This window comes from Scyliorhinus canicula, chromosome 1, assembly GCF_902713615.1.
Source record: "Scyliorhinus canicula chromosome 1, sScyCan1.1, whole genome shotgun sequence".
Classification (NCBI taxonomy): domain Eukaryota; kingdom Metazoa; phylum Chordata; class Chondrichthyes; order Carcharhiniformes; family Scyliorhinidae; genus Scyliorhinus; species Scyliorhinus canicula.
In genome coordinates, this window is record NC_052146.1 from 176,506,216 (window position 1) to 176,532,504 (window position 26,289).

A 26,289-nucleotide genomic window follows, 5' to 3' on the forward strand; every position below is an offset into this window, starting at 1 on the left:
GGGGGACAGGGAACCGATATAGATCAGAGCGGATGACTGGGTGCAAACATTTTAGATGTGCTGACGTAGGATTGGAGATGGGAGGTGTTTATTAGAGCAAAGTGCAGCTGAAAACTTAGGTTGGGGTCAAACATTGCAGGTTCTATGAGCAGCATGGATCTCTCAGACGATGGCTGTTGAGTAAGAGTAAAGCGTTTGTATTAGAGGCCAGAGTGAATAATTTTTAACCTCCTAATGCTTAGTGACTGAAAATCTGATTCATTCAACACAGGATATTGGACAGGAAGTGGAAGGGATAAGACAGATGGTACAGATGTAGTGTTGAGTGTTGTTGCCATGTGTGTTGGAAGCTCTTTCCATGCATTAGACGTTGTGCAAGGGTCCAAAAATCGATACTCTGAGCCAGGCAAAGTGAAACTATTGTCAAAGATGCTGTGGCCATGAATTAATATGTCTAAGGATGTGCAGTTTAGGTGGATTGGCCATGATCAATGCGTGGGGTTATGGGGCTAGGGCAGGGCAAAAAAACCTGGGACTGGTTAAGCACAATGGGCTAAACAACTGGCTTGTAATGCAGAAAAATGCCAGCAGTGCGGGTTCAATTCCTGTACCGGCCTCCCCGAACAGGTGCTGGAATGTGGCAACTAGGGGCTTTTCACAGTAACTTAATTGAAGCCTTCTTGTGACAATAAGTGATTATTATTATTATTATTATTATTATTATTATTAATAAAATATGGGGCCGGCACAGTGATTAGCACTGCTGCCAAACAGTGGCAGGTACCCTGGTTCGATTCTAGCCTTGGGTGACTGTGTGGACGTTGCACATTCTCCCGTGACTGTGTGGACGTTGCACATTCTCCCGTGACTGTGTGGACGTTGCACATTCTCCCGTGACTGTGTGGACGTTGCACATTCTCCCGTGACTGTGTGGACGTTGCACATTCTCCCGTGACTGTGTGGACGTTGCACATTCTCCCGTGTCTGCGTTGGTTTCCTCTGGGTTTCTGGTTTATTCCCGCAGTCCAAAAATGTGCAAGTTAGGTGGATTGGCTATCCTAAAATTTCACCTTTAGTGTCCAAAAGTGTGCCGGTTAGGTGGGGTTGAGGGGAGTGGGTCTAAGTAGGGTGTTCTTTCAGAGAGTGGGTTCAGATCCGAAAGGTTGAAAGGCCTCCTTCTGCACTGTAGGAATTCTATGGAATGAAAGGATTGACAGTGACTTTGAGAGGGAGGGAGGCAGGTTCTGAGGAAAAGGCACCATTTACAATGGCAGCTAACATGTGGATTGGGAAGATTAGTGGGTAGTCAACAGTTTATTGGGAATGGGGTCAAGTGAGCAGTGAGTGTGTCCAGTAGATAAAGAGGTTATAGGGGAAGATGGGATAGGAAGGGTTGGGGGGGGTGCGTTTGAAAGTTTAATACTAGGAAGAGGGGGGATATTTGGCTTATGGACCAAGGGAACGTGGAGAAGCAATCGGCAGTTGAATGCATAATCTAGTGATGAAATCTATTAAATCTGTGCACTTCGTGAAGATGAGGGTGAAAGGGGTGTGTGGTTTAAGGACTTTAATCATACCAAAGTTACTAATTTCTTTTCTGGTGTGACTGACATCAGGCCTGACTGCTGGTCTGCAACTTTTAGGAAGGCATGGAAAGGGACTGAGTGAATCTGCCTTTTATCTGGGCAGTTGCATTTTGTCTGGTCTTCCCCTTGAATTCACTGTCTGTGATTAGGAAGTTGTGAAATAAATGGATAGTTTATTCATATATTTTTTTAAAAATGACTTTGATGCACACTTCCGATTGGAAATTTCCCCCTCCAACCCAACTCGATTTCACCATCCTACTTCTTTTTTAGCGTGTTAGTGAGCACTTAGCAGAATGCAGAAGGATGGTGTGTTGTGACTTCTGCACAGATTCCCTTTGCTGATGCCTCCAAGGTTTCTTGGGCTAACTGAGTTCTGCAGGACCCTCCAGGAAGATTAGCCAGTACAATCAGTGGAAGTCGTTCTTTTTTATCCAATCAAATTGGAAATAGGGCCTATATTTCTCCGAAACATTATTTACATTGTTGGCTCAACTTGGACAACTTATGATTTAATGTAAGTTATTGCCTTTGTGCTGTTATATTAGGATAGTTGCTCAGAATTGGTTTGACATTTCCACATTGGATCAATTGCCTGAAGTAAATGTACACTAAAGTGTTAAAAGAACTAGTCTACCCCCAACGGGGAAGGCTGGGATGAACCGGTTTCTTGACGGACTGGACATACCAGTTGTGGGAGAGGGCAGAAAACGGGATCTGGAAGCACCACTAGCACTGGGAGAGATCATGGAGAGCATTAGCTCCATGCAGGCGGGGAAGGCGCCGGGACCGGACGGATTCCCGGCGGACTTCTACAAAAAATTTGCGACAGCGCTGGCCCCGCACCTGCGGGAGATGTTCACAGACTCGCTAGCTAGGGGCACGTTGCCACCCACTTTAGCACAGGCCTCAATCTCGCTGATACCTAAGAAAGACAAAGACCCAACGGAATGTGGGTCATACAGACCCATATCTCTGCTGAATGCAGACGCCAAAATACTGGCCAAAATCCTAGCCAAAAGGCTAGAAGACTGTGTACCTGAGGTGGTCACAGAGGACCAGACGGGCTTTGTCAAAGGTAGACAGCTGACGCGAACATCAGGCGCCTGCTGAACGTGATAATGACCCCCTCCGGGGAGAGAACACGAGGTGATCGTCTCCCTGGACGCAGAAAAGGCCTTCGACAGAGTCGAGTGGAAATACCTCATAGAGGTACTGGAGCGGTTCGGGCTTGGAACAGGGTTCACCGCTTGGGTAAAGCTCCTGTACAACGCTCCCATGGCGAGTGTACAGACCAACAATACCAACTCCCAATACTTCCAGCTGCACAGGGGCACCAGACAAGGATGCCCACTGTCCCCGCTGCTGTTCGCACTAGCAATTGAACCGCTAGCAATCGCGCTCAGGGCAGCAAAAAATTGGAGGGGGATCCGAAGGGGAGGTAGAGAGCACAGAGTCTCACTCTATGCGGATGATCTGCTCCTCTATATCTCGGACCCATGGACGGAATCATCGCGCTCCTGAAAGAGTTTGGAGCCTTCTCGGGCTACAAACTCAACATGAGCAAAAGTGAGATCTTCCCATTACACCCGCAAGGGGGGGGGGGGGGGGGGGGGGGGGCAGCACTAAAGGGGCTGCCGTTCAAACAAGCCCGACATAAATTCCGCTACCTGGGGATCCAAATAGCCCATGACTGGAAAGGGATCCACAAATGGAACCTCACCAGCCTGATGGAGGAAGTTAAAAAGGACCTGCAAAGATGGAACACACTCCTGCTCTCCCTCGCGGGGAGAGTTCAGACGATCAAAATGAACGTACTGCCCAGGTTCCTCTTCCTGTTTAGATCCATTCCGATCTACATCCCCAAGGCCTTTTTCAAAGCGCTGGACAAACTCATCATGGCGTTCGTATGGGGGGGTAATAATGCTAGGATCCCAAAGAAGGTCTTACAAAAAACAAAAACCAGGGGAGGGTTAGCCCTCCCGAATCTACAATTCTACCACTGGGCAGCAACAGCCGAGCGAGTAAGGGGATGGATCCAGGAGCCAGAAGCTGAGTGGGTGCGTGCGGAGGAGGCCTCCTGCATGGGAACCTCCCTCCGGGCCCTCGCCACGGCAGCACTCCCATCCCCACCCAAAAAACACTCCAGCAGCCCAGTGGTGACAGCCACCCTCCAATCCTGGAACCAACTGCGGCAGCAACTTGGCCTGACCAAAATGTCGAACAGGGCTCCTATCTGCAACAACCATAGGTTCAAACCAGCACTGACCGACGCCACCTTCAAAAGGTGGAGGCAGGACGGGGGGACACTGACAGTCAGGGACCTATACACGGACGACAGGATCGCAACACTGGACGAACTGACAGAGAAATTTCAGCTAGCTGGGGGGAACGAGCTACGGTACCTGCAGCTCAAAAACTTCCTACGAAAGGAGACAAGGACGTACCCACAACCGCCACGACAGACACTACTGGAAGACCTACTGGACGCAAGTATCCTAGAGAAAGGGAACTGTAGTGACATGTATGACCGACTGGTAGATAGGGACGACACCGTACTGGACGCAACAAGGAGGAAATGGGAGGACGACCTGGGGATGGAGATCGGGTGGGGACTCTGGAGCGAAGCACTGCATAGGGTCAACTCCACCTCCAATGCGCAAGGCTCAGCCTGACGCAACTAAAAGTGGTACATAGAGCCCACTTAACAAGAACCCGTATGAGTAGGTTCTTCCCGGAGGTGGAAGACAGATGTGAACGGTGCCAAAGAGGCCCGGCCAACCACGCCCACATGTTCTGGTCTTGCCCCAGACTCGTGGAGTACTGGACAGCCTTCTTCGAGGTTATGTCCAAAGTGGTGGGAGTGAGGGTGGAGCCATGCCCGATAGTGGCGGTCTTCGGGGTTTCAGAACAGCCAGATCTATTCCTGGGGAGGAGGGGCGGACGCCCTTGCCTTTGCCTCCCTGATCGCCCGCCGTAGAATCCTGTTTGGCTGGCGGTCAGCAGCACCGCCCAGAGCTGCGGACTGGCTGTCCGACCTCTCGGAATCTCTCCAAATGGAGAAAATCAAATTTGCCATCCGAGGGTCGGACGACGGCTTCCACAGAACGTGGGAGCCATTCATGCAACTGTTCCGGGACCTATTTGTGGCCAATGTACAAGAGGAAGAATAGTCGGGGGAAGGTAGCGGGAGAGGGGGGGGGGGGGGGGGGGGGCTACAGGTTCGTTACGGGGGTTCGATGGCTAGCTAAGGCCCAAAACCAAACTAAATAAACATGTTGAGGGGGGGGGGGGGGGGGGGGGCGCAGTTACTACTACGAAGATGCTTACCTGTAAATATGTATGTTAATTTTTGCGTGTTTGTTTTTTTTTCTCTCTCCTAACAATTTGTAATTTGTTCAATATAAAATATGAAAACTGAATAAAAACATTTATAAAAAAAAAAGAACTAGTCTAATTTAATCAGGCTGGTATGAGTAATAAGGAATTTGTATCCTTTTTATCCAGGTGGCACTCTTAGGATTTATGCGGATAGATTAAAGCCAAATATACCATACAAGACCATCTTGCTGTCAACAACGGATACATCAGACTTTGCTGTTGCAGAAGCCCTTGACAAATATGGACTGGAAAAGGAAAACCCGAAGGAATATTGTATAGCACGGGTATGTGTATTTTTTGAGCATATGTAAATCCAACCACTTGTCTTTCATCTTCTGGATTTGTCTGTGGGTATCAACTTTGAGTCGTTGGAATGCTGACTTCTTGATATGCGACCTTGGGTTGTTCTGCCAGGCAGGCAGGGGCTGGTTTAGCACAGTGGGCTAAACAGTTGGCTTGTAATGCAGAACAAGGCAGCAGCGTGGGTTCAAGAGATCCAACAATGTGGTTGAAGCCACTAGGACTATCTATAGATCAAGCTGAAATTTACAAATTCTCGATCACTCACAGGATATTGTTTCTTTTGAGGAACACAATGATGTTGGTCAATACTGAAAAGAACATTTTCAACTGTTAAATGTGAATCAACAGTGACGGATGATATCTCCATCCAATTCCCCAGTACACTGATAGAATCCATGAGTAAACCACCAACCATCAAGGAGAGCTGTAACAAGCAATCAAATGGATGAAAATCAACCAAGCCTGCGGTCCCGATGGTACTCCAGCTGAGGTCTGCAAATCTGATCAGCTTTTGTTCATGTCAAGGCTCCATGCACTCCTACAGATTTGAGTGGAAAAAGAACCACCACCACAACCCCCCACTTGAGCAGTACAACACCTTTTGGTGCCTTAGAAAAGGAGCCAAGCTATTAATTTCCCTCTTGTCTATAGCTAGGACAATTCTGACATGTATTCTCTTGAATTGTCTACTTCCTGTGGATGAGCAAGTCCTCCCGTTGGACTTTCCAGAGGAGCTTGTTTTTAAGAAAATACTTTATTACGGCATTTATAATTTTAACATTTTAAAGCGAGATCCATCACACGAACATACCTCGCAATAACATACCCAACTTGCCCCAACCTAAATCCTAACTACCCATACATTAGAGCCATGTCACTGACACAGTGAGGATGCATTGACTCTCCTCAGGGCCTTCTCCCATAACCTGACTTCCAACTCTCCGCCCAGCGCTTCCTCCTACTTCCTCTTCACCTCTTCCCACTCCATTAGTTCCTTGTATATTTCCGAGACCCTCCCCTACCAACCCCTGTTTCAGATATCACCTTATCCTGTGGTCCCCTTAGTGGGAGGCGAGGGAAGCTCGATCCCCAAATCTCTCAATCCCTGCCCGTTGCCACCCCTGAAGCCCCCCCCCCCCCCCCCCGGGTGCAAACGAGTGATTATCACGTTGGTGACCACACCAACACCTTGTCCTTGCAAGATGCCGTCTCCACTCGCTCCCACACTGACCCCTCACCCACTACCCATTTCCTGACCATCAATATATTGGCCACCCAGTAGTAATCATTAAAGTTCAGAAGGACCAAGCCCCACTCCCCGCTCCCCCGCTCCAGAATGACCACCTTCACCCTCTGGGCTTTCCCAGCCCATATAAAACCCGAGATCGCCGCATTAATCTTCCTAACAAATGCCTTGGAGATGAAGGTTGGAAGACACTGAAACAGGCACAGCAATCTCAGGAGGACTGTCATTTTCACAGTCTGTACCCTCCCAGCCAATGACAGCGGGAGCACGTCCCAACTACGGAAGTCCCCTTTCTGCTCAATTAAACTGCCCAAATTTAGTTTATGAAGCTCACCCCAGTCCCTTGCCACTTGAATACCCAGGTACCTAAAACTCCCTCCCACCACTTTGAATGGCATCTCCCCCAGTCTCCTCTCCTGCCCCCTTACCTGGATCGCAAAGACCTCACTCTTGCCCGTATTCAGTTTGTAACCTGAGAACCAACCAAATTTCTCCAATACCGCCATAATTCCTGCAATTCCCTCCAACGGGTCTGTTATATAAAGGAGCAAATCATCCGCATAGAGCACCCTATGTCTACTACCCTCTCACTATCCCCCGCCAAATGCTCGATGGCTCAATGACTAGGGGCAAACAGTAGTGGGGGGAGTGGGCACCCCTGTCTCGTCCCCCGACACAGACTAAAATACTCTCATTGAACCCGGTTTGTCCTTGCATTCGCCGGCAGTGCCTGATATAGCAACTGGACCCAATCCACAAATCCCTGCCCAAACCCAAACCTTCCCAGGACATCCCACTTCCACTCCACCCGATCAAAGGTTTTTTCTGCATCCATGGCCGCCACCACCACCTCGACCGTGCGCTGCTCCACAGGCATCGTTATTACATTTAGCAGCCGCCTAATGTTGGACGTCAGGTGTCGTCCCTTAACAAATCCCGTCTGGGCCTCTCCTATTACCCCCGAACAGAATCCTCTATGCGTGTGGCCAAAATCTTAGCCAGCAATTTTGCATCCACATTTAGCAGTCAGACTGGCCTATACGAACCACATCTCTCTGGATCCTTATCCCGCTTCAAAATAAAGGAAATCAATGCCTGCAATAACGTTGGGGGGAGCACTCCCAGCTCCTTCGACTCATTAAAAGCCTTTACTAGTAGCGGTCCCAACAGCCTGGCAAACTTTTTATAGAACTCAACAGGTTATCCTTCTGGTCCCAGGGCTTTACCCGATTGCATCGCCCCCAGCGCCTCTATAACCTCCCCAAGCCCAATTGGGACTCCCAAATCCTTCACCAACTCCTCATCTATCCTTGGAAACTCCAGGCCCCCCCAGAAATCGTTGCATACCCTCCTCCCCGGCTGGGGGGTCCGATTTATACAATCTACTATAAAACTCCCGTAACACATCATTCACCACCACCGGATCCAGAATCCATCCCCCCCCCCCCCCCCCCCCCCCCCCCCCCCCCCAAGGTATCCCTCACTTTCCCAATCTTTCCCGTCGCCTCCTGTGTCCTCAGCCGATGCACCAGCACCCTGCTGGCTTTATCCCCATATTCATACACTGCCCCCTTTACCCTCCTTATCTGACCCTCTGCCTTAACTGTGGACAGGAGCCCAAATCCAGCTGCAGTCTCTGACACTCCTTCAAAAGCCCGTCATCCAGAGAGTCCACGCGCAAAATTTTGCATACCAGTCTGTCCAACTCTGCCCGCTCAGCCTTCTCCTTATGGGCCCCAATTGAGATGAGTTTCCCCTTAATAACTGCATTCAATGCCTCCCAAACCACCCAGGCAAAAACCTCACCCGTGTCATTGATCTTTATATATCCCTGAATGGCCTCCCTCACTTGCTCACACGCCTCCACCTCTGCTAACAGCCCCACATCCAACCTCCATTGCGTGCACTGGGCCTTTCCTTTGCTAACTTGCAAGCCTAACCAATGCGGGGCATAGTCTTGACACCACTACAGTATTGCTGAATATTCAGCATCTACAACCTCAGCCAGCAGAATTTTGTCCATCACAAAGACGTCTATCCTGGATTACACGATATGCACATGGAAGTAGGATAAAACTCCTTACTCCTTGGCCTCCCAAATTTCCACGGATCAAACCTCCCGCCCCCGCCATGCGCTCCATAAACCCCCAAAGCTCCTTTGCCATAGCTGATACCTTCCCAGACCTAGAACTCGACTGATCCAGCCTTGGATCCAGGACCGTATTGAAATCTCCCCCCCCCCATAATCAGTTGATGTGAATCTATGTCTGGGATCTTCCCCAGTACCCGTCTAACCAACTCCATGTCATCTCAGTTCGGGGCATATATATTTACCAATACCACGGCCATACCCTCCAGCTTCCCACTAACCATGACATATCTACATCCCCGGGTCTGCTTCTATATTCCCCACCTTGATTGCCACCCACTTATTAACCAAGATTGTCACCCCCACCCCCCACTTTTTAAAGTCTAATCCCGAATGGAACATCTGCCCAACCCATCCCTTCCTTAACCGAATCTGGTCCTCTACCTTCAGATGTGTTTCCTGCAACTTGGCCACGTCCGCCTTCAGTTGCCTCAAGTGTGTGAACACACGGGCCCTTTTGACTGGCCCATTCAGTCCCCGAACGTTCAACGTGACTAGCCTGGTCAGGGGCACCGGCCCCCTCCCCTGCCGATCAATCATAAACTTTCCTCGGCCAGACTGTGGCCCATGTCCCGCACCTCCCCTGGCCCATCCTCGGGCAACTACCGTCATCAACCCCCCATCTCCTCCACTTTGAAAGTCCCCTTCCCATACGCAGTCTAATTCCCCCCCCCCCCCCCCCCCCCCCCCCCCCCCCCCCCCCCCCCCCCACACCCACACCCACACACACACACACACACCACACACACACACCACACACCACACACATCAGTCTTCAGCTCACCCCTCACTTTGCTTCCCTGAACTAGCCCGCCCAGCTAGCCTGGCAGTCCTCGCCCATGATGCCTAGCATACTATCCCCCACTCTTAGTACAAACAGTTGAAACAAAGGCCAGAAGTAAAAACAAACAAACAATCCCTCCCAAGGTCCGAACACCAAGACCCACCCCATATCCCTTAACAAAGCACTGTAAACCGGCCTAACCCCAACCAGAACCGAAAACCAGAAAAAACAAAAGAAATCCGAACAACGCAAACCCAAAGTTTTTCACAACTTGGTTCAGTTCTCCTCCATCTGAGTTCAAGGTCCTCCTTCCCTTGCTAGTCCATTCTCCTTCATAAAGTCCGCTGCCTCCTCCACCGAGCCAAAGTACAACTCCTGGCCCCCATAGGTCACCCATAGGCGAGGCGGGTACAGTAGTCCGAACTTTACGCCCTTGTACAGGGCCGATGTGACCTTATTAAAGCTCGCCGCCCACTTTGCAAGCTCTGCTCCCAGGTCTTGGTGCACCCAGATCTCAACATCTTCCCAAGTGCATCGCCTCGTCTACCGGGCCCACCACATGATGCCTTCTTGTCCAGGAACTGATGCAATCATACCACCGTCACCCTCGGCGGCTCACCTCCCCCTGGGGTTTGCGCATCAGTGCCCTGTGTGCTCGATCCACCTCCAAAGGCCGGTCAAACGCACCTTCCTCAAGCAGCTTCTCCTGCATCTTTCCAACATAGCATCCGATCCTTCAATTCCGTCCGGCAGATCCACGATCCAGATGTCCTGCCCGGGAACGGTTCTCCATGTCCTCTACTTTCTCTAGCAGCCTCTTCTGCTGGTCACGCATCAGCCCAATCTCTGCTGCCATCGAGGTGGACTGTTCCTCCTGCTCCCCCACCTGCTCCTCCAACCTCTGGATCGCCTGTCCCTGGGCCGCCAGTCTCGTCTCCACGCGGTCAACCACCGCCTTGATCAAGTCCACCTCCCGGGCGAGGTCCTCCGCACTTTCCTTCTGCTGTTGGGTGAACTTCTCATTTAAGAAGCTCACCAACTGGTCCATCCACCACTGAGCCGGTAGGCCAGACCCTGGCTGTCCGCCATCCCTGCGTGCGTGTCCGCTTCTCACTCACCACTGCCACCTGGTTCATTCTTTTCTGAGTACTTCTGAACCGCAGCTCCATAAACCACGTGTCACTCTCTTCTGCTCTCACACCTACAAAATTTCTGTGACAAACCAACGTAAAGGCCACAAAAGACCACCATGAGCGGGAGCTGCCAAATATGCGACCACTCACTCCGTGGCCGCCACCGGAAGTCTCCAGAGGAACTTCTGATGCAGTCTTTGTTTGCATTGCAAGAAAACTGTTGCACAACATCAGGAGCTCTGCATTCATTTAAAAACCAAATGCTTTGATCAGGTCATTCAGGAGTTGGATGTCCAAGAAACTTTCTTCTCAATCCTGCAACTGCTCCATGATGTGTAACTGTCTGAGTGGAAAATCTGAAACCAACGCCTTGAAAATCAGGATTGAGGTTGAGCAAAGCTGCGTGAAAGTCCCCATATTATTTACCATCATCTGATGATGGCTGTTCATCGCATCGAAAATCAATTGCCCTCTGGTATGAGCATTAAATAGTGCCTAGATGGAAAACTCTTTTATGGTCATCTCTTGTCAAAACTAAACTGTCCATCATTGGCATAAATGATTTGTGGATGACTGTGGGGTTGTTGCCCTCTGCACTAGATTTGCAAGCCACTTTCTTTCTTCCTGATTCTGCATAGAAGAGAGTTGGCTCGTCCTTGAATGTTGCAAAACAAAACTAGTGTACAAATCTGTGCCTGTTCAGCCACATCCCATATATATTGGAGAGACTCTAGAATACATTTACCACATCCCCTACTATGGCAACTACCTCTCTCAGGGCATCATTGGTGAGGAGATCCAAGATCGGAACAACTGCCTGCTGAGCCTTCTATGGACTACAGAAATGAGTGAAGACTTCTGCATGTCAGCAAAGGTACAGAGCAAACCGAGCAGTTGTCATCTCACTTCTGTACTGCAGTGAGACCTATCACCAACCAAGAGTTCTGGAGAAATTACGTCAGAATTCCATTGCCATATTCTTCCGATTCCTTTTCAATGAGAGGACCCATTGAACAAATCTTGTGAAACTGACTTCAAGCATTCAGGCAAAACTATGCAAAATCAAATATGATAGCTTGGAATCTCTCATGTTTTCTCAATTCTCAAATGGCCAGTTTTCCAGAGGAAGACACAGAAAATATCTCAAAGGCACTCTGAATCTCCCCTTGGAAGTGTGACAGCATTTACACTAATGACCAGGAGGAGTTTGATACCCATCGTTCAAAACGGTGACAACTTTTCCATCTAGCTCAGTCATTTTCAAAGTCGGGGTAGGTCGTGGGCAGGTGTATGAAGGGCCGCGGAACCATTAATCACGGCGTTCCCAATAGCGGGAATTACGCGCAGTAGCCTGTTGCGAACGGCTTTTAAAATGACGGCCGCGACCAGCTTTAAAAATGTGGGTGCGCTGCGCATGCATGCCCGCTCATCGGTGCACATGCGCATGCATGCCCGCTCATCGGTGCACATGCGCATGCATGCCCGCTCATCGGTGCACATGCGCATGCATGCCCGCTCATCGGTGCACATGCCCGGAGCCTAGCGCGAAGCACTGCCTCCTCCTGACATCAGCATCACGACTCGAAGGTCTTTTAAAAAATTCAATCCATCTTCCTGCCTGAAACGAGGCAGAGAACAGGTCACGCGCATCGAACATTACATCACGCGCTCTGGGTGTGATTGCAATTCCTCCGTTTTGTCAGCAGCAAACAAGCAACAGGACTGAAAAATTTAAAATGGATCGTTTTGTAATAAGAAAGAGAGGGCCAGAGACAAAAACAGGCCAGGATCTCGGAACTAAACCTGCTGGAGTGAGTGGCTCAGGAGAATCCACAGCAGAACAAAGCAGTGGTGGTGTGACCCGTTTGGGAGAGACAGCAACAGAACAAAGCAGTGCTGGTGTGAGCTCCAGGGCCTCTGATGAACAACCCATGCAGAAATGACAAAACAAATGAGATTATGAGGAAAAAGCAGGTTCACCTGTCACATTAAAAGTAAGCAAAAATGGTGGATAGTGAAGGTCGGCCAGCGTGGGGCGCAGCGGTCGGCTGGCATGGGTCCTGAAGGTTGACCGGTTGGTAAAAATGGGTCCCTGGAAAAAAAGTTTGAAAAACACTCTAGCTGCATCATGCTTTTGAGTCCAAGTGTCTTACTGATGAGGCAGAATAGTGGCAGAGGAAGAAAGAAAGAAAAGGAAGCAAAACTTGAACTCTGGATCCCGCCAACTTGTGGGACATCTTCCCATGTGTCCAAAGATCTGCAGGTGGAGAATCAAGCTAGACAGTCACATGAAGACTTGCGGTTTGCAATCTTGAGTAGATGTCAGCTTAGAATTGAGGGACAGCTGCCGAGTAGAGGGGCATTCTCTCCTGTAGATTAGAACCGGAATTCTTTCCTGGCATGTGGGAGCATAAAGGTGATCTATGGAATGCCATTTTTGTTCAGCAGTGTTCTCTTCAAAAAAAAAGTCCATATTTGAGGTGTATATAATAGAGAACTAATTTTCAATGAATTTAAAAAAGCTGAAAATGCTGTTTAAATGGTGGCAAGATTTTACACAGCATTACATGGACTATATGGCATGTAAATAGACCATTTAACCCAACCAGTCAATGGCGGTATTTATGCTACATTTGAACCTCCCCTACCTTTTAGTTAAATGTACCATCGTAACCATCGATTTATTTCTACCTCAAATGCATGTCTAGCTTCACCTTAAGTTAATCTGTACAGTTTTCACCCTCTCCTTGTGATATTGAGGTCCTCATTCTTACCAATCTTTGGGTACAGAAGTTTATTTCGAATTCTCTATTGGATTTATTGGTAACTGCCTTATTTTGTTGATCTCTAGTTATGCTCTTCCTCACAATGAGTAAACAATGTGTATGCTGCTAATTATGATAGTGACCAAATAATCTGTATTTTTGGTGGAGTTAGTCGAGAGAGAAATATTAGTCATAGAGCCCATGCAACTCACTGCTTCTCTTCAAATAGTTCCATTAGATCTTCTGTGCTTATTGAGCAGTTTAATGGGTTTTGACCTAATCTTTCAGAGACAATTCCACCACTTATTCCCTCAATACCAGGTGGAAAAATAATCAGTTTAAATTTGTGACCTTCACAAAATGAATGGAAAAATCTCCATGCAACGAGTAATAAGCACCAGTATGTTTGGTTAAATCAGTTCAACTCTTCTACCTCTATGACACGTGCTCTGTCACCCATCTTGTCCTTTGCAATGTTCCAGTTTGTTTTGTTGACACCCCCACTCCAAGCTTGAGTTAGGTGGTGGTGTCCACAGCACCACTCATCTTGGATCATGCAAGATTGTTTGGCATTGCAATGTTGTCTGTCTTTGCCTTCTTTCTCTCTCCTGCTCTGGCCTGTTTCCCTTGGCTGACCTCTTTTCACCCCCACCATCGCCAAACCCCAATAACTTCCTAAGATAAAACCCCAGTGTCCGACTTCAAGGATTGAAGCCTGAATCTTGCCATTTTTGTTTCTATTAATATGAAATGACTAAAGGTTCTTGAAGTATCTTTCTGTGATTTAAAAATGCTGCGAATTATCTTACAAGTACAGGGAATGTTAAATCAGTTCCCAACAGTTGCTGACATTTTGACTTTTGTTTGTACCTTGTTAGCTGTATGGTATGTTTGCAAATTTACTATGTGTGCTGCGTTAGGTGCTTTACAATAGCTAACTTGTTGAGCTATTAAACTAATTCACCTGAGGAAGGAGCAGTGCTCCGAAAGCTAGTGTTTGAAACAAACCTGTTGGACTTTAACCTGGTGTTGTAAGACTTCTTACTGTGCTCACCCCAGTCCAACACCAGCATCTCCCCATCATCACTATTAAACTAATGATATCGAACAGTATGATCACTAGACTAATTTTTGCTGATGTGATTAACTGCTGGAGTGGTTGGAGGGGAAGGATATCTGGAGTGGAGTTTGAACAAACTTATTGCAATGCAAAAGAACACAGAATTAAGTTTTCATGTTTTGTTAGTTTAATATATTGAAATCAGTTCATTTGATAATGATTTTGAGTATCCGTATGAGTATCAGTATTAATCCAAGACACTTGAATTCAAATAGATAATTGAGGGTATATCTAATCTGAAGTAAAATTTTAAATTTAGACTTTGTTTCGGGATGTCTGTTAAGATTGACTCTTAATTGGTACAGTAGCAATTGAGTTGTCAGTAGCAATTGAGTTGTATGTTATAAAATTCTCAAGAGAATTGCTCATCTCATTTGACAGTTTTTATCCAGTCTATTGCACACCTAGGTTATTAAAACTTCAAATATATCTTTTGTTTCTTATTGAATTAATACTTTGCTTTTAACAATTCTCTGTGCTGCAATAAGTAGCAGCCTTTATTGTTCAATATTGGCGAATCTTCATCCAGGTGGCCTTGAGCAGAGCGAAGTTTTTAAAAATATAAGCCATGAACTCATTGTACAGTCCTCGAGAGACAGTTTTCCAACATTATTAATTCCTGTGAATGATTTATTTAATGATTGTATGGTGATTAACTTTACCTTGTTATTCATCTTGAGTGAATTAAAAATTCATCCGAGATGAATGTCTAGTTTACCACTTAATGTTTTAATTTGATCTGTGTACAGTACTTTGCCTAATGATCACATTTATGAAATGCGTTAATATGACCAGCTTAAGTGCTGTCCTTTTGGCAAGAAAGCTGCTGTTACACTCTATTGTTGCTGATTTGCCTTTTAAGTGCAGGGATCAGCAACCTATGGCTTGCGAGCCAAATATTGCTCAGTATGGAACCAAATGTGGTTCATTTGTCATGCCGAAAATATACCCAACTTTTAAAATGAAAAACAGTGCGAGAGGGGAAAAGTTTCAAGAATTCAAAACAATGTAGAAAAGAAAGGTCTGAAAATCCAAAAAGATAATGATGGAGGGGGAGGAAGAGATTCCGCAAGTTCACAACAGCGTGAGCGGTCGAGAGTTCACAAACACTGCACATGAGAGTTGAGATCAGAGGGTTTAAAAGAATGTGCAAAAAAAAATGCAAGGGTAGCTGTCTCATAGAAACATAGAAAATAGGAGCAGTGGCTGGCCATTAGACCCTGAGCCTGCTCTGCCATTTAATATTATCATGGCTGATCCTCTATCTCAACACCTTACTCTGCGCTCTCCCCATACCCCTCAACACCTTCAGAGTCCAGAAATCTTATCGGTTTCCTTCTTAAATATATTGGTCTCCACAGCTTGTGTGACAGAGAATTTCACAGGCTTCTACCTGTGAAGGGTACAGAAGAATACAGTTGTTTGGTCGAGATAGGACATGTGATCGGCGCAGGCTTGGAGGGCCGAAGGGCCTATTCTTGTACTGTATTGTTCTTTGTGCCCTTCGAGTGATGACGTGTTTCCTTACCTCAGTCCAAATGGCCTATCCCGTATCTTGAGACTGTGACGCTTTGTTGTAGCCCCCCTCTGGAAGCCCTTTCAGAAATTTATACATTTCCATTAGATCCCCTCTCATTCTTTTAAGTTCGTGAATACAGGCCAAGCTGACCCAACCTGTCTTCATAAGACAATCCTTCCATTCCAGGAATCGGTCTGGTGAACCTTTGTACTCCCTCTATGGCAAGTTTATCCTTTCTTAGATAAGGAGATCAAAACTGCACAAAGGCCCTGTACAGCTGGAGTAAGACACCCTTGCTCTTGTACTCGAGCACGAAATGTAATATCTACAAATTTGCAGATGACACAGCAGGGTGGGGGAAGAACAGAGGAGGATGGAGCAATGCTTCAGTGTGATTTAGGCAATTTGATTGAGTGGACAAATGCATGGCAGACGCAGTATAATGTTGATAAATATGAGGTTATTCAGTTTGGTAGCAAAAACAGGAAGGTGGATTATCATCTGAATGGTTATAGATTGAGAGAGGGGAATGTGCAGTGAGACCTGGGTATCCTTGTACATCAGTCGCTGAAAGTAAGAACACAGATGCAGCAGGTGCTAACAAAGGCAAATGCTATGTTGGCCTTCGGAGGAAGAGGACTTTAATACAGGAGCAGGGATGTCTTGCTGCAATTATATATGCATTTTCCAACTCACTCAACTTGAACAAATCACCTTGAAGCCTCTTGACATCCTCCTCACCACCCACATTTCCACCAGGTTTCGTATCGTCAGCAAACTTGGAAGGATTACTTGGAAGGTTCCCTTATCCAAAGCATTAATGGATATTATGAACAGATGGGGCCCCAGCACTGATCTCTGCAGGACTCCATTAGTCACTGCCTGCCATTTCAAAAAAGACTCTTAATCCTACTGTTTCCGGTTTGCTGATCAGTTCCTAATCCATGCCAATATATTACCCCAGTTCCATACACTTTAACTTTGCACACTAACCTCTTAATGTGGGACTTTATTAAATGTTTTCTGAAAATCTATATGCAACACATCCACTGGTTCACCCTTATCTATTGCACTAGTTATGTCCTCAAAAAAACTCCAGTATGTTTGTCAAACATGATTTCCCTTTCAGAAATCCATGTTGATTTTGTCTAATCCCATTGATATTTTCTGAATCGCAGCCTTTATAATAGACTCCAGCATTTTCTCCACTACTGATGACAGGCTAACTGGTCGGTAATTCCGTGTTTTCTCCTTTTTTAATTGGTTCGGTTACATATGCCACCTTCCAATCCGCTGTGACTAGCGAAATGTACAGAATTTTGGAGGATGGCAACCAGCACATCCACTATTCCTATGGCCACCTCCTTTTGTACCCTGAGATATAGATTATCAGGCCCTGGGGATTTACCAACTTCCATTCATGTCTGTAGCATTATTTTTCAAGTAATACTAATTTCCTTCAATTCCTCCGTCTCACAGACCCTTGATTCCTTAACATTTCTGGGAAGTTATTTGTGTCGTCTTTGTAAAGACTGAACTAAAGTAGTTTTTTGTTCTGCCATTTCCTTGTTCTCTATTATAAATCCTCCTGTTTTCTTTGTAACGGGCCTACATTTATCTTTGCTAATCTTTTTATAAATTTCTTATATGCCACTTTGCAAATTTATTCTCACGTTCTCTTTTCCCTCTCTTAATCAATTTCTTTGTTGTCATTTGCTGAATTTTAAACTGTTCACAGTTCCCAATTTTATATAGTCCACTTTGGATCTAATACTAGTCTTTTATTTATAAACAATTTTTGGCATTGTAAACAACAACAGTACAGAACAGTGTGCAAAGAGAACAATGAACATAGTGCAAAAACCGGCCCAGAACATGTGGACATGATTCACTGGTCCTCGCGCACATCTGGCCTCCAATCCAAAGAATTTACTCATCCGGGCCACTGTCATGTGGGCCCGGTGGATGACCTTGAATTGGATCAGGCTGAGCCTAGGGCATGTTGCGGTCGCGTTTACCCTACTGAATGCCTCCGCCCAGAAGTCCTCTTCCCACTTAAGCTTCATCTCCTCGGTCTGCGTCTCCATTGCCCCATAAGTTCTTTATATATATATATATATATATATATATATATATATATATATATCCAAGACCCTCGCCTCCCCCACCCATCCACTGGACACTATCCTGTCCTTGATCCCCCTAAATGGCAGGCATGGGAAGGATGGAGTCTGTCTGCGTAGAAAGTTCTGCGTCAGCAAGTTCCTGAAATTATTCCCTCTCGCCAGCCCAAATTTCTCCTCCAGCGCCCTCGTGCTCGGGAAACTCCCATCTAAGAACAGATCCCCCATCCTCAATCCCAGCCCTCCGCCATATTCGGAACCCACCGTCCATATTCTCCGGGGCAAACAGTGATTATCGCAAATTGGGGACCAAACCGATGCTCTCACTTCCCCCATGTGCCTCCTCCATTGGCCCCAGATTTGCAAAATCGCCACCACTATAGAGTTGGTGGAGTACCCTGCCGGCGGGAGCGGCAGGGGTGCCATAACCAGGGCTGCCAAACTGGTGCCCCCACGAAGCAGCCTCCATCCGACCCCGCACCCACCATCCACTTCCTTATAGCTATGTTGGCCGCCCAGTAGTAATTACGAAAATCTGGCAGCGCCAGCCCCCCTTCCCCTCGGTTCCTCTTGAGCATTACCCTCTTCACCCGCGGGCACTTTTCCACCCACACAAATCCCATAATTATTTTATTGACCCTCTTAAAAAAGGACCACAGAATGAAAATGGGGAGACACTGGAATACGATCAGGAAGGATCGTCATTTTCACCGTCTGCACTCTCCCCGCTAGTGATGGTGGGAGCACATCCCACCTCCGAAACACGACCCTCATTTCCTCCACCAACTGAGATAAATTCAACTTGTGCAACCGGCCCCAGTTCCGCGCCACCTGTATCCCTAAGTACCTGAAATTATCCCCATCTAACCTGAACGGCAGCCCCCTCAGCTGATCCTCCTGGCCTCTCGCCTGGGCTACAAACAATTCACTCTTTGCTATGTTCAGTTTATACCCCAAGAACCGGCCGAATTCCCTCAAGATTCCATCCATCCCATCCACTGGATCCGTGACGTACAAGAGCAGGTCGTCGGCGTATAAGGAGACTTTGTGTTCCATCCCCTGCCCCCTGAAACAGCCCCTTGAAGCTCTCTGAGCAATTGCCAGCGGCTCTATTGCTAGCACAAACAGCAGTGGGGAGAGGGGGGGCACCCCTGCCTTGTCCCTCGGTACAGTCTAAAATAGTCAGACGTTGTCCCATTCGTCCTTACACTAGCCTCCGGAGCCTGGTACAACAGCCTAACCCAGTTGATAAAGCCCTCTCCGAACACAAATCGTCCCAACACCTCTCATAAATTGTCCCACTTAACCCGGTCAAAAGCCTTTTCGGCATCCATTGCCACGACAACCTCAACTTCCCTACTCTCCAGGGGAATCATGATCACATTTAGGAGCCTTCTTAGATTGACCACCAGCTGCCTGCCCTTGATGAACCTGGTTTGGTCTTCCATAATAACGTCCGGCACAACAGTCCTCAATCCTGGAAACCAAAATTTTGCATCTACGTTGAGCAGAGAGATCTGCCTGTAGGACCCACATGTCTCCGGGTCTTTGTCCCGTTTCAGTATCAGGGAGATGGTGGCCTGTGACATTGTCGGGGGTAAAACGCTCTGTCTCTTGCCTCATTAAAAACCCTAACCATCATCGGCCCCACTATCTCGGAGAACCTTTTATAGAACTCCACCGGATATCCATCCGGCCCCAGGGCTTTACCCAATTGCATGGCCCACAAGCCCACCAATATTTCTTCGGCCCTAATCGGGGCCCCCAGCCCGCCTACCAACCCCCTACCCACTTTTGGGAAGGTCAGTCTGTACAAAAAGCGTCTCATCCCCTCCGGCCCCGTGGGGATCTGAGGTATAAAGCTTACTGTAGAAGTCCCTAAACACCTTGTTCAGCCCTGCCGGATCCCCTACCAAGTGTCCCCCCCCCCCCCATTGACTACCATCCCTATTTCCCTGGCCGCTTCCCTCATCCTCAGCTGCTGCGTCACCATTCTACTGGTTTTCTCCCCATGCTCGTAAATCGCACCCCTAGCCTTCCAAAGCTGTTCCACAGCCTCACCTGTGGGCAACACCCCAAAACTACCCTCGAGCTTGCCACTCACCATGACAAATCTACCTCCCCCATCCGAAATTGTGCTACCCACCTCAAATTGCACCCTTTTGTTAACCAAAATCGCGACTCCTCTGGTCTTAGTATCCAGCCTCAAGTGGAAGACCTGGCTAATCCAGCCCTTCCTTAATCTGACCTGGTCAGCTACTTTCAGATGAGTCCCCTGTAGCATAATTACGTCCGCCTTCAGTGCCCTCAGATGCGCGAACACACGTGCCCTCTTTACCGGCCCGTTTAACCCTCTAACATCCCAGGTGATCAGCCTGGTGATCTGTCTCTTGCCTCATTAAAAACCCTAACCAACATCGGCCCCACTATAGAACATAGAACATAGAACGATACAGCGCAGTACAGGCCCTTCGGCCCTCGATGTTGCACCGACATGGAAAAAATCTAAAGGCCATCTAACCTACACTATGCCCTTATCATCCATATGCTTATCCAATAAATTTTTAAATGCCCTCAATGTTGGCGAGTTCACTACTGTTGCAGGTAGGGCATTCCACGGCCTCACCACTCTTTGCGTAAAAAACCCACCCCTGACCTCTGTCCTATATCTATTACCCCTCAATTTAAGGCTATGTCCCCTCGTGCTAGCCACCTCCATCCGCGGGAGAAGGCTCTCGCTGTCCACCCTATCTAACCCTCTGATCATTTTGTATGCCTCTATTAAGTCACCTCTTAACCTTCTTCTCTCTAACGAAAACAACCTCAAGTCCATCAGCCTTTCCTCATAAGATTTTCCCTCCATACCAGGCAACATCCTGGTAAATCTCCTCTGCACCCTTTCCAAAGCTTCCACGTCCTTCCTATAATGAGGCGACCAGAACTGTACGCAATACTCCAAATGCGGCCGTACTAGAGTTTTGTACAACTGCAACATGACCTCATGGCTCCGGAACTCAATCCCTCTACCAATAAAGGCCAACACACCATAGGCCTTCTTCACAACCCTATCAACCTGGGTGGCAACTTTCAGGGATCTATGTACATGGACACCGAGATCCCTCTGCTCATCCACACTACCAAGAATTTTACCATTAGCCAAATATTCCGCATTTCTGTTATTCTTTCCAAAGTGAATCACCTCACACTTCTCCACATTAAACTCCATTTTCTCCTATCTCGGAGAACCTTTTATAGAACTCCACCGGATATCCATCCGGCCCCAGGGCTTTACCCAATTGCATGGCCCACAAGCCCACCAATATTTCTGCCCCCACCTTCGCCGATCAGCCATCTCCTTTCTTTGGCCCGCCATCAGCTCCATGTGCGCTTGGCCCACTGTAGCACCTGCTCCTTGTCCTGGAACCTGACCACCATCGCTTGGGGGTGGCCCCCCACTCGCAGCTGCCTCGCTAGCGCTCTGTGCGCCCTATCCACCTCCAACGGACAAGGGAAGACATAATTCCCCAACAGCTTCTGGAACATGTCTGTCACATACACGGCAGCATCCACTCCCTTGGCCCCCTCCGGGAGACCAACGATTCTTAAATTCTGCCGACGGGACCTATTTTCCAGGACCTCTACCTTCTCCAGAAGCCTTTTTTGTTGGTCCTTCAGGCTCCCCATCTCCACCTCCACCACCATTTGGTGATCCTCCTGCTCTTCCAGCGCCTTCTCCACCTTCTGGATCGTCCGATCCTGGGCATCCAGCCTGTGCTCCAGGCGCTCGATTGATTTATGAATCGGGTCTAAACTGTCCTGTTTCAGCGAGGTAAAGCCCTCTTGGATGACCTTCAACAGATGCTCCGTTGTTGGCTGGGCTGTCTGCATCGGGGTCCGGACATGGCCATATTGTCTTCAGCAGCAGGGTAGTGTGGAGACATATTGTCTCCACACTACCCTTGCTTGCCCACTTCTTCAACAGTTTACGATTCTTTCTGCTTCTTAGTTCAATACACCTAAGTATGGAATCAGTGCCTTAGTGCCTTCAGATCCAGCGCTCAAAAGCACAAAAAAGTTGGGGGAAAAGGTCCAAAAGTCCGACCAGAGCGAGAGCCACCAAATGTGTGACTTACTCCCTCACAGCCGCCACCGGAAGACCTAATACTATTCTTAATGTATTTTGTAAGTCATGATTGGGTTGCTTTTCTTGTCATGTTTTTGTGCCAGGGTGGAATGTATAACTGTTGCAATGCATACATCATTCCTTAAATATTAGCCTTGCCTATTCATTGTCATGGTGTATCTTAGCCAACTCGCACGTCATACCTTTATAATTTTCTTTGTCTAGATTTAGGACCCTAATTTCAACTAGCAAACACCCCTGTGTGATTATTGGTCCTGCTGGGGTGCAACCCATTCAGCTTGTACGGCCCGAAATGCCTCAGGAATCTAGATCCATCCTTTAAATTGCTGGCTTTTGAAGCAGACCAAGGCAGGCCAGCAGCACGGTTCAATTCCTGTACCAGCCTCCCCGAACAGGTGCCGGAATGTGGCGACTAGGGGCTTTTCACAGTAACTTCATTGAAGCCTACTCGTGACACTAAGCGATTTTCATTTTGTTTTTCTATAATCATCTCTCCAGCCACGCATTCATCTTGTCTATTCTTGTATTCCTCTTCTTGCTAGCAGTGGCACTGGGAGTAATCCAGAGATTGCTACCTTTTTTTAAGACCTGGCTTTTAAATTGATTTCCTAGCGACCTATATTCGGCTTTCAGGACCTCATCCTTCCTCTTACCCATGTCATTAGTACCAATATGGGCCACAGCCTCTGGCTGTTCATTCTCCCCTTCAGAGTGTCCTGCAGCCGTTCGGTGACATCCTTGACCTGGCACCAAGGAGACAACGTACTATCCTGGTGTCATGTCGGAGGCTGGAGAAATGTCTAGCTGTTTTCCTTACGATGGAATTCCCTAACACTATTGCTGTCCTGCTCTTTTTCCTCCCTTGTGCAGTTCAGTCACTCAGGGGTCCATAGACCTGGCTCTTGCTGCATTCCCCTGAGAAACCATCTTCCCAGTCTCCAAAACAGAAGATCTATTAGGGAAGGAGATGGATCAAGGGGACTCCTGAACTACCTGCCTTGTGCTTTTGCTCTGTCAGGCTGTCACCCATTCCCCTTCTTCCTGTGCACTCTTTTACTTGCGGTGTGACCATCTCACTATGTGCTATCCATGAAGATCTCATCCCTGTAGATGTTCTACAGTGACTCCAGTCGCAGTTTCACAACACGGATTTCAAGTAACTGCAGTTAATAATAACAAAAAAATAATAATCGCTTATTGTCACAAGTAGGCTTCAATGATACTGTGACAAGCCCCCATGTAGACACATCCTACATATGTGGTCACCCTGGGCACTGGAGGTGACTGACTGCCCAAATCGGATAAGAGGAGCATTCCGCATCACCAAGCTACCCTGTCATGACTTCACCTTAAATTACTCTCTCACAATAAACTACAGGAAGTAAAGGTAATGTTAACGACAGTAGAAATATTCACCAGGTCCAACTTAGCATGGCTGCCGTTCTTTCTGAGTCAAGAAAGGAAACACTAAGTGCAATGTTTCATTCATCTGTTATTAATCATGTCAATTATCGATAGTATTAAGTTGTACATTTTCAGTCATGCAAATGGGTATTCTTCTGTGGGCTGTTCGACCACTTAGTCTGAATTTTGATGTGATTTGGCCGTTTGGTTTTAAAAGGTTGCCAATGCCTGATCTAGGTTGGTTACTTGTTTATCTATAACAGTGACTACACTTGTAAGTAATTTAGCGACTGTGCAGTGCTTTGAGATGTCCAGTGAATGTAAAAGTGCTTTTTAAACTTTTTTGCTCCATAATTGTTTACTTTTCTAACTAATTCCACTTTTTCTGCTTTCCTTTTCACTTTTACTAATTTTCTCTTTCTCAAGTGCTGAGTGCACATTCTGAAATTTAAAGCTGAAGAGCACAAACTTTTGGACTCTTGTTAAATTGAATGCCAACTGGAGAAGTTGATTTTTTGGTTTGCTTATATCTTAAATAGGTAATATTGCCACCTGGTGCACAACATTCTGATGATAAAGGTGCAAGAGAGACTCTACTTGATGACGATGAATGTCCACTCCAGATTTTCAGAGACTGGCCAAGTGACAAAGGTGAGCCGTCTTATTTCTTCCATGTATATATTTGTATCGAAAGAGTGCAAATTGCACCATCTTGCTTTTACCATGCCAATAATAGCAACATGGGTAGATATGTGAACAGTTTAAGTATGTTAGGAGAATGCAAAGTGAATATTTGCCTGTCTAAATAGAATGTTCAGGAAATTTACTGATTACTGATCTTGAACAGATGCTTTTGCTAGATATAACTCATTTTTTGACATTCTAACATTCTTGAAAATATGCTTCTGTCACCTAGAACAAGAGCAGTAGGCACATTGGAACACCATCTCCAATTCACACAATGTGACTTGGAAATATATTGCTGTTCCATCGTTGCTTGGTCAAAATCCTGTAACGCTTAACATTGTAGGTGCATCTACAGAAAAAGGATAGCAGAGGTTCAAGAAGATGACTCCCTACCACCTCCAGGAAAGGCAAACAGTGGTGCTGAGAATCCCCTTGTCATTATAAACATATAAAGTAGGGGTGGCAGGTGACATAGTGGTTAGCATTGCTGCCTACGGTGCTGAGCACAGTAAGAAGTCTTACAACACCAGGTTAAAGTCCAACAGGTTTGTTTCAAACATGAGCTTTCGGAGCACGGCTCCTTCTTCAGGTGCACATTGCACCTGGTGGACCTGAAGAAGGAGCCGTGCTCCGAAAGCTCGTGTTTGAAACAAACCTGTTGGACTTTAACCTGGTGTTGTAAGACTTCTTACTGTGCTCACCCCAGTCCAACGCCGGCATCTCCACATCACGGTGCTGAGGACCTGGGTTTGAATCCCGGCCCTGGGTTATTGTGCGTGTTGAGTTTGCACATTCTCCCCGTGTCTGCATGGGTTTCACCTCCACGACCCAAAGATGTGCAGGTTAGGCAGATTGGCCACGCTAAATTGCCCCTGAATTAGAAAAAAAAATAATTGGGTACTCTAAATTTAAAAAAAAACATGTAAAGCATCAGTTCCATGATTCTACAGTGGTACCATTGTCTGATTATCTTTGTCTCACATGCACACAATGCTCACATGTGCTCTCACATTCTTTGTCACAGCACGCGTGCAATGTCACACGGTGTGCACACATGCTATTTGTTTTGCACATGTATGCACACACTTGTTCTTGGGACTCTCTTGCTCTTGCACAGTTTTATTGCTCGCAGACACACACACCCACAGATTTTGTCTGTCGCTCAGGTGCATACTCCTTGTCTGTCACGGGGATGGGCGGGGGAATGAGCCTAGTTACGGTGCTCTTTCAGAGGGTTGGGTGCAGACTTAATAGACCGAATGGCGGCCTCCTACACTGTAGGAATTCTACAGATCTTATAAGGTGGAGTAGGTGTGAGGGACCGAATACCTACATCTCCTTGCTCAGATACCCCTGTTCCCGAAAGTTTCATGAAGAGAAACCGCTTCTCCCTGTCTGACCCCTCATGATTTTGAACACCTCTATCAAAACTCCATCAACATTTTCTCCAAGAGTACAGCTTCTCTAATCTAGCGATGTAACGGAAGTCCCTCATCCCTGGAATCATTTGCATTAATCTTTTCTGCACCCTTTCTGATGCCTTGATATCCCTGCTTAAGGTGTTGTGCCCAGAATTGGGGACACTGCCGTTGAGGCTGAACCAGTGTTTTGTAAAAGTTGATTATAACCGTTTTTCTCTCTTCTACAAAATGCCTCTATTTACAAAGCCAAGAATCCTGTCGCCCTTAACTCATTTTCTGAAGCTTGCCTGCCACCTTCAACAATTTGTGCAGATATGGGCCGTATGGTGGCACAGTGGTTAGCTCTGCTGTGCTTCAGCATCTGGGATCTAGGTTTGATTCCAACCTTGGGGGACTGTGTGTGCAGTTTGCATGTTCTCTGTGTTTACGTGAGTTTCCTCCGCGTACTCTGGTTTCCTCCCCCCAGTCCATAGATGTGCAGGTTATGTGGATTGGTTAGGTGGATTGGTTACGCTAAATTGTCC

At 47.1% G+C, this 26,289-nt stretch overlaps 1 protein-coding gene across 9 annotated transcripts in view; it reads left to right on the forward strand.

The window, feature by feature from the left end:
* afdna (afadin, adherens junction formation factor a) overlaps positions 1 to 26,289 on the forward strand; it is a 253,647-nt gene that overhangs the window by 58,930 nt on the left and 168,428 nt on the right. For all 9 annotated transcript variants that reach the window (XM_038803241.1, XM_038803250.1, XM_038803267.1 and 6 more), the window contains exons 6-7: positions 5,094 to 5,251; positions 24,197 to 24,308. In XM_038803241.1, the coding sequence (XP_038659169.1) occupies positions 5,094 to 5,251; positions 24,197 to 24,308 (270 nt within the window). The remainder of the gene's footprint in view (positions 1 to 5,093; positions 5,252 to 24,196; positions 24,309 to 26,289) is intronic.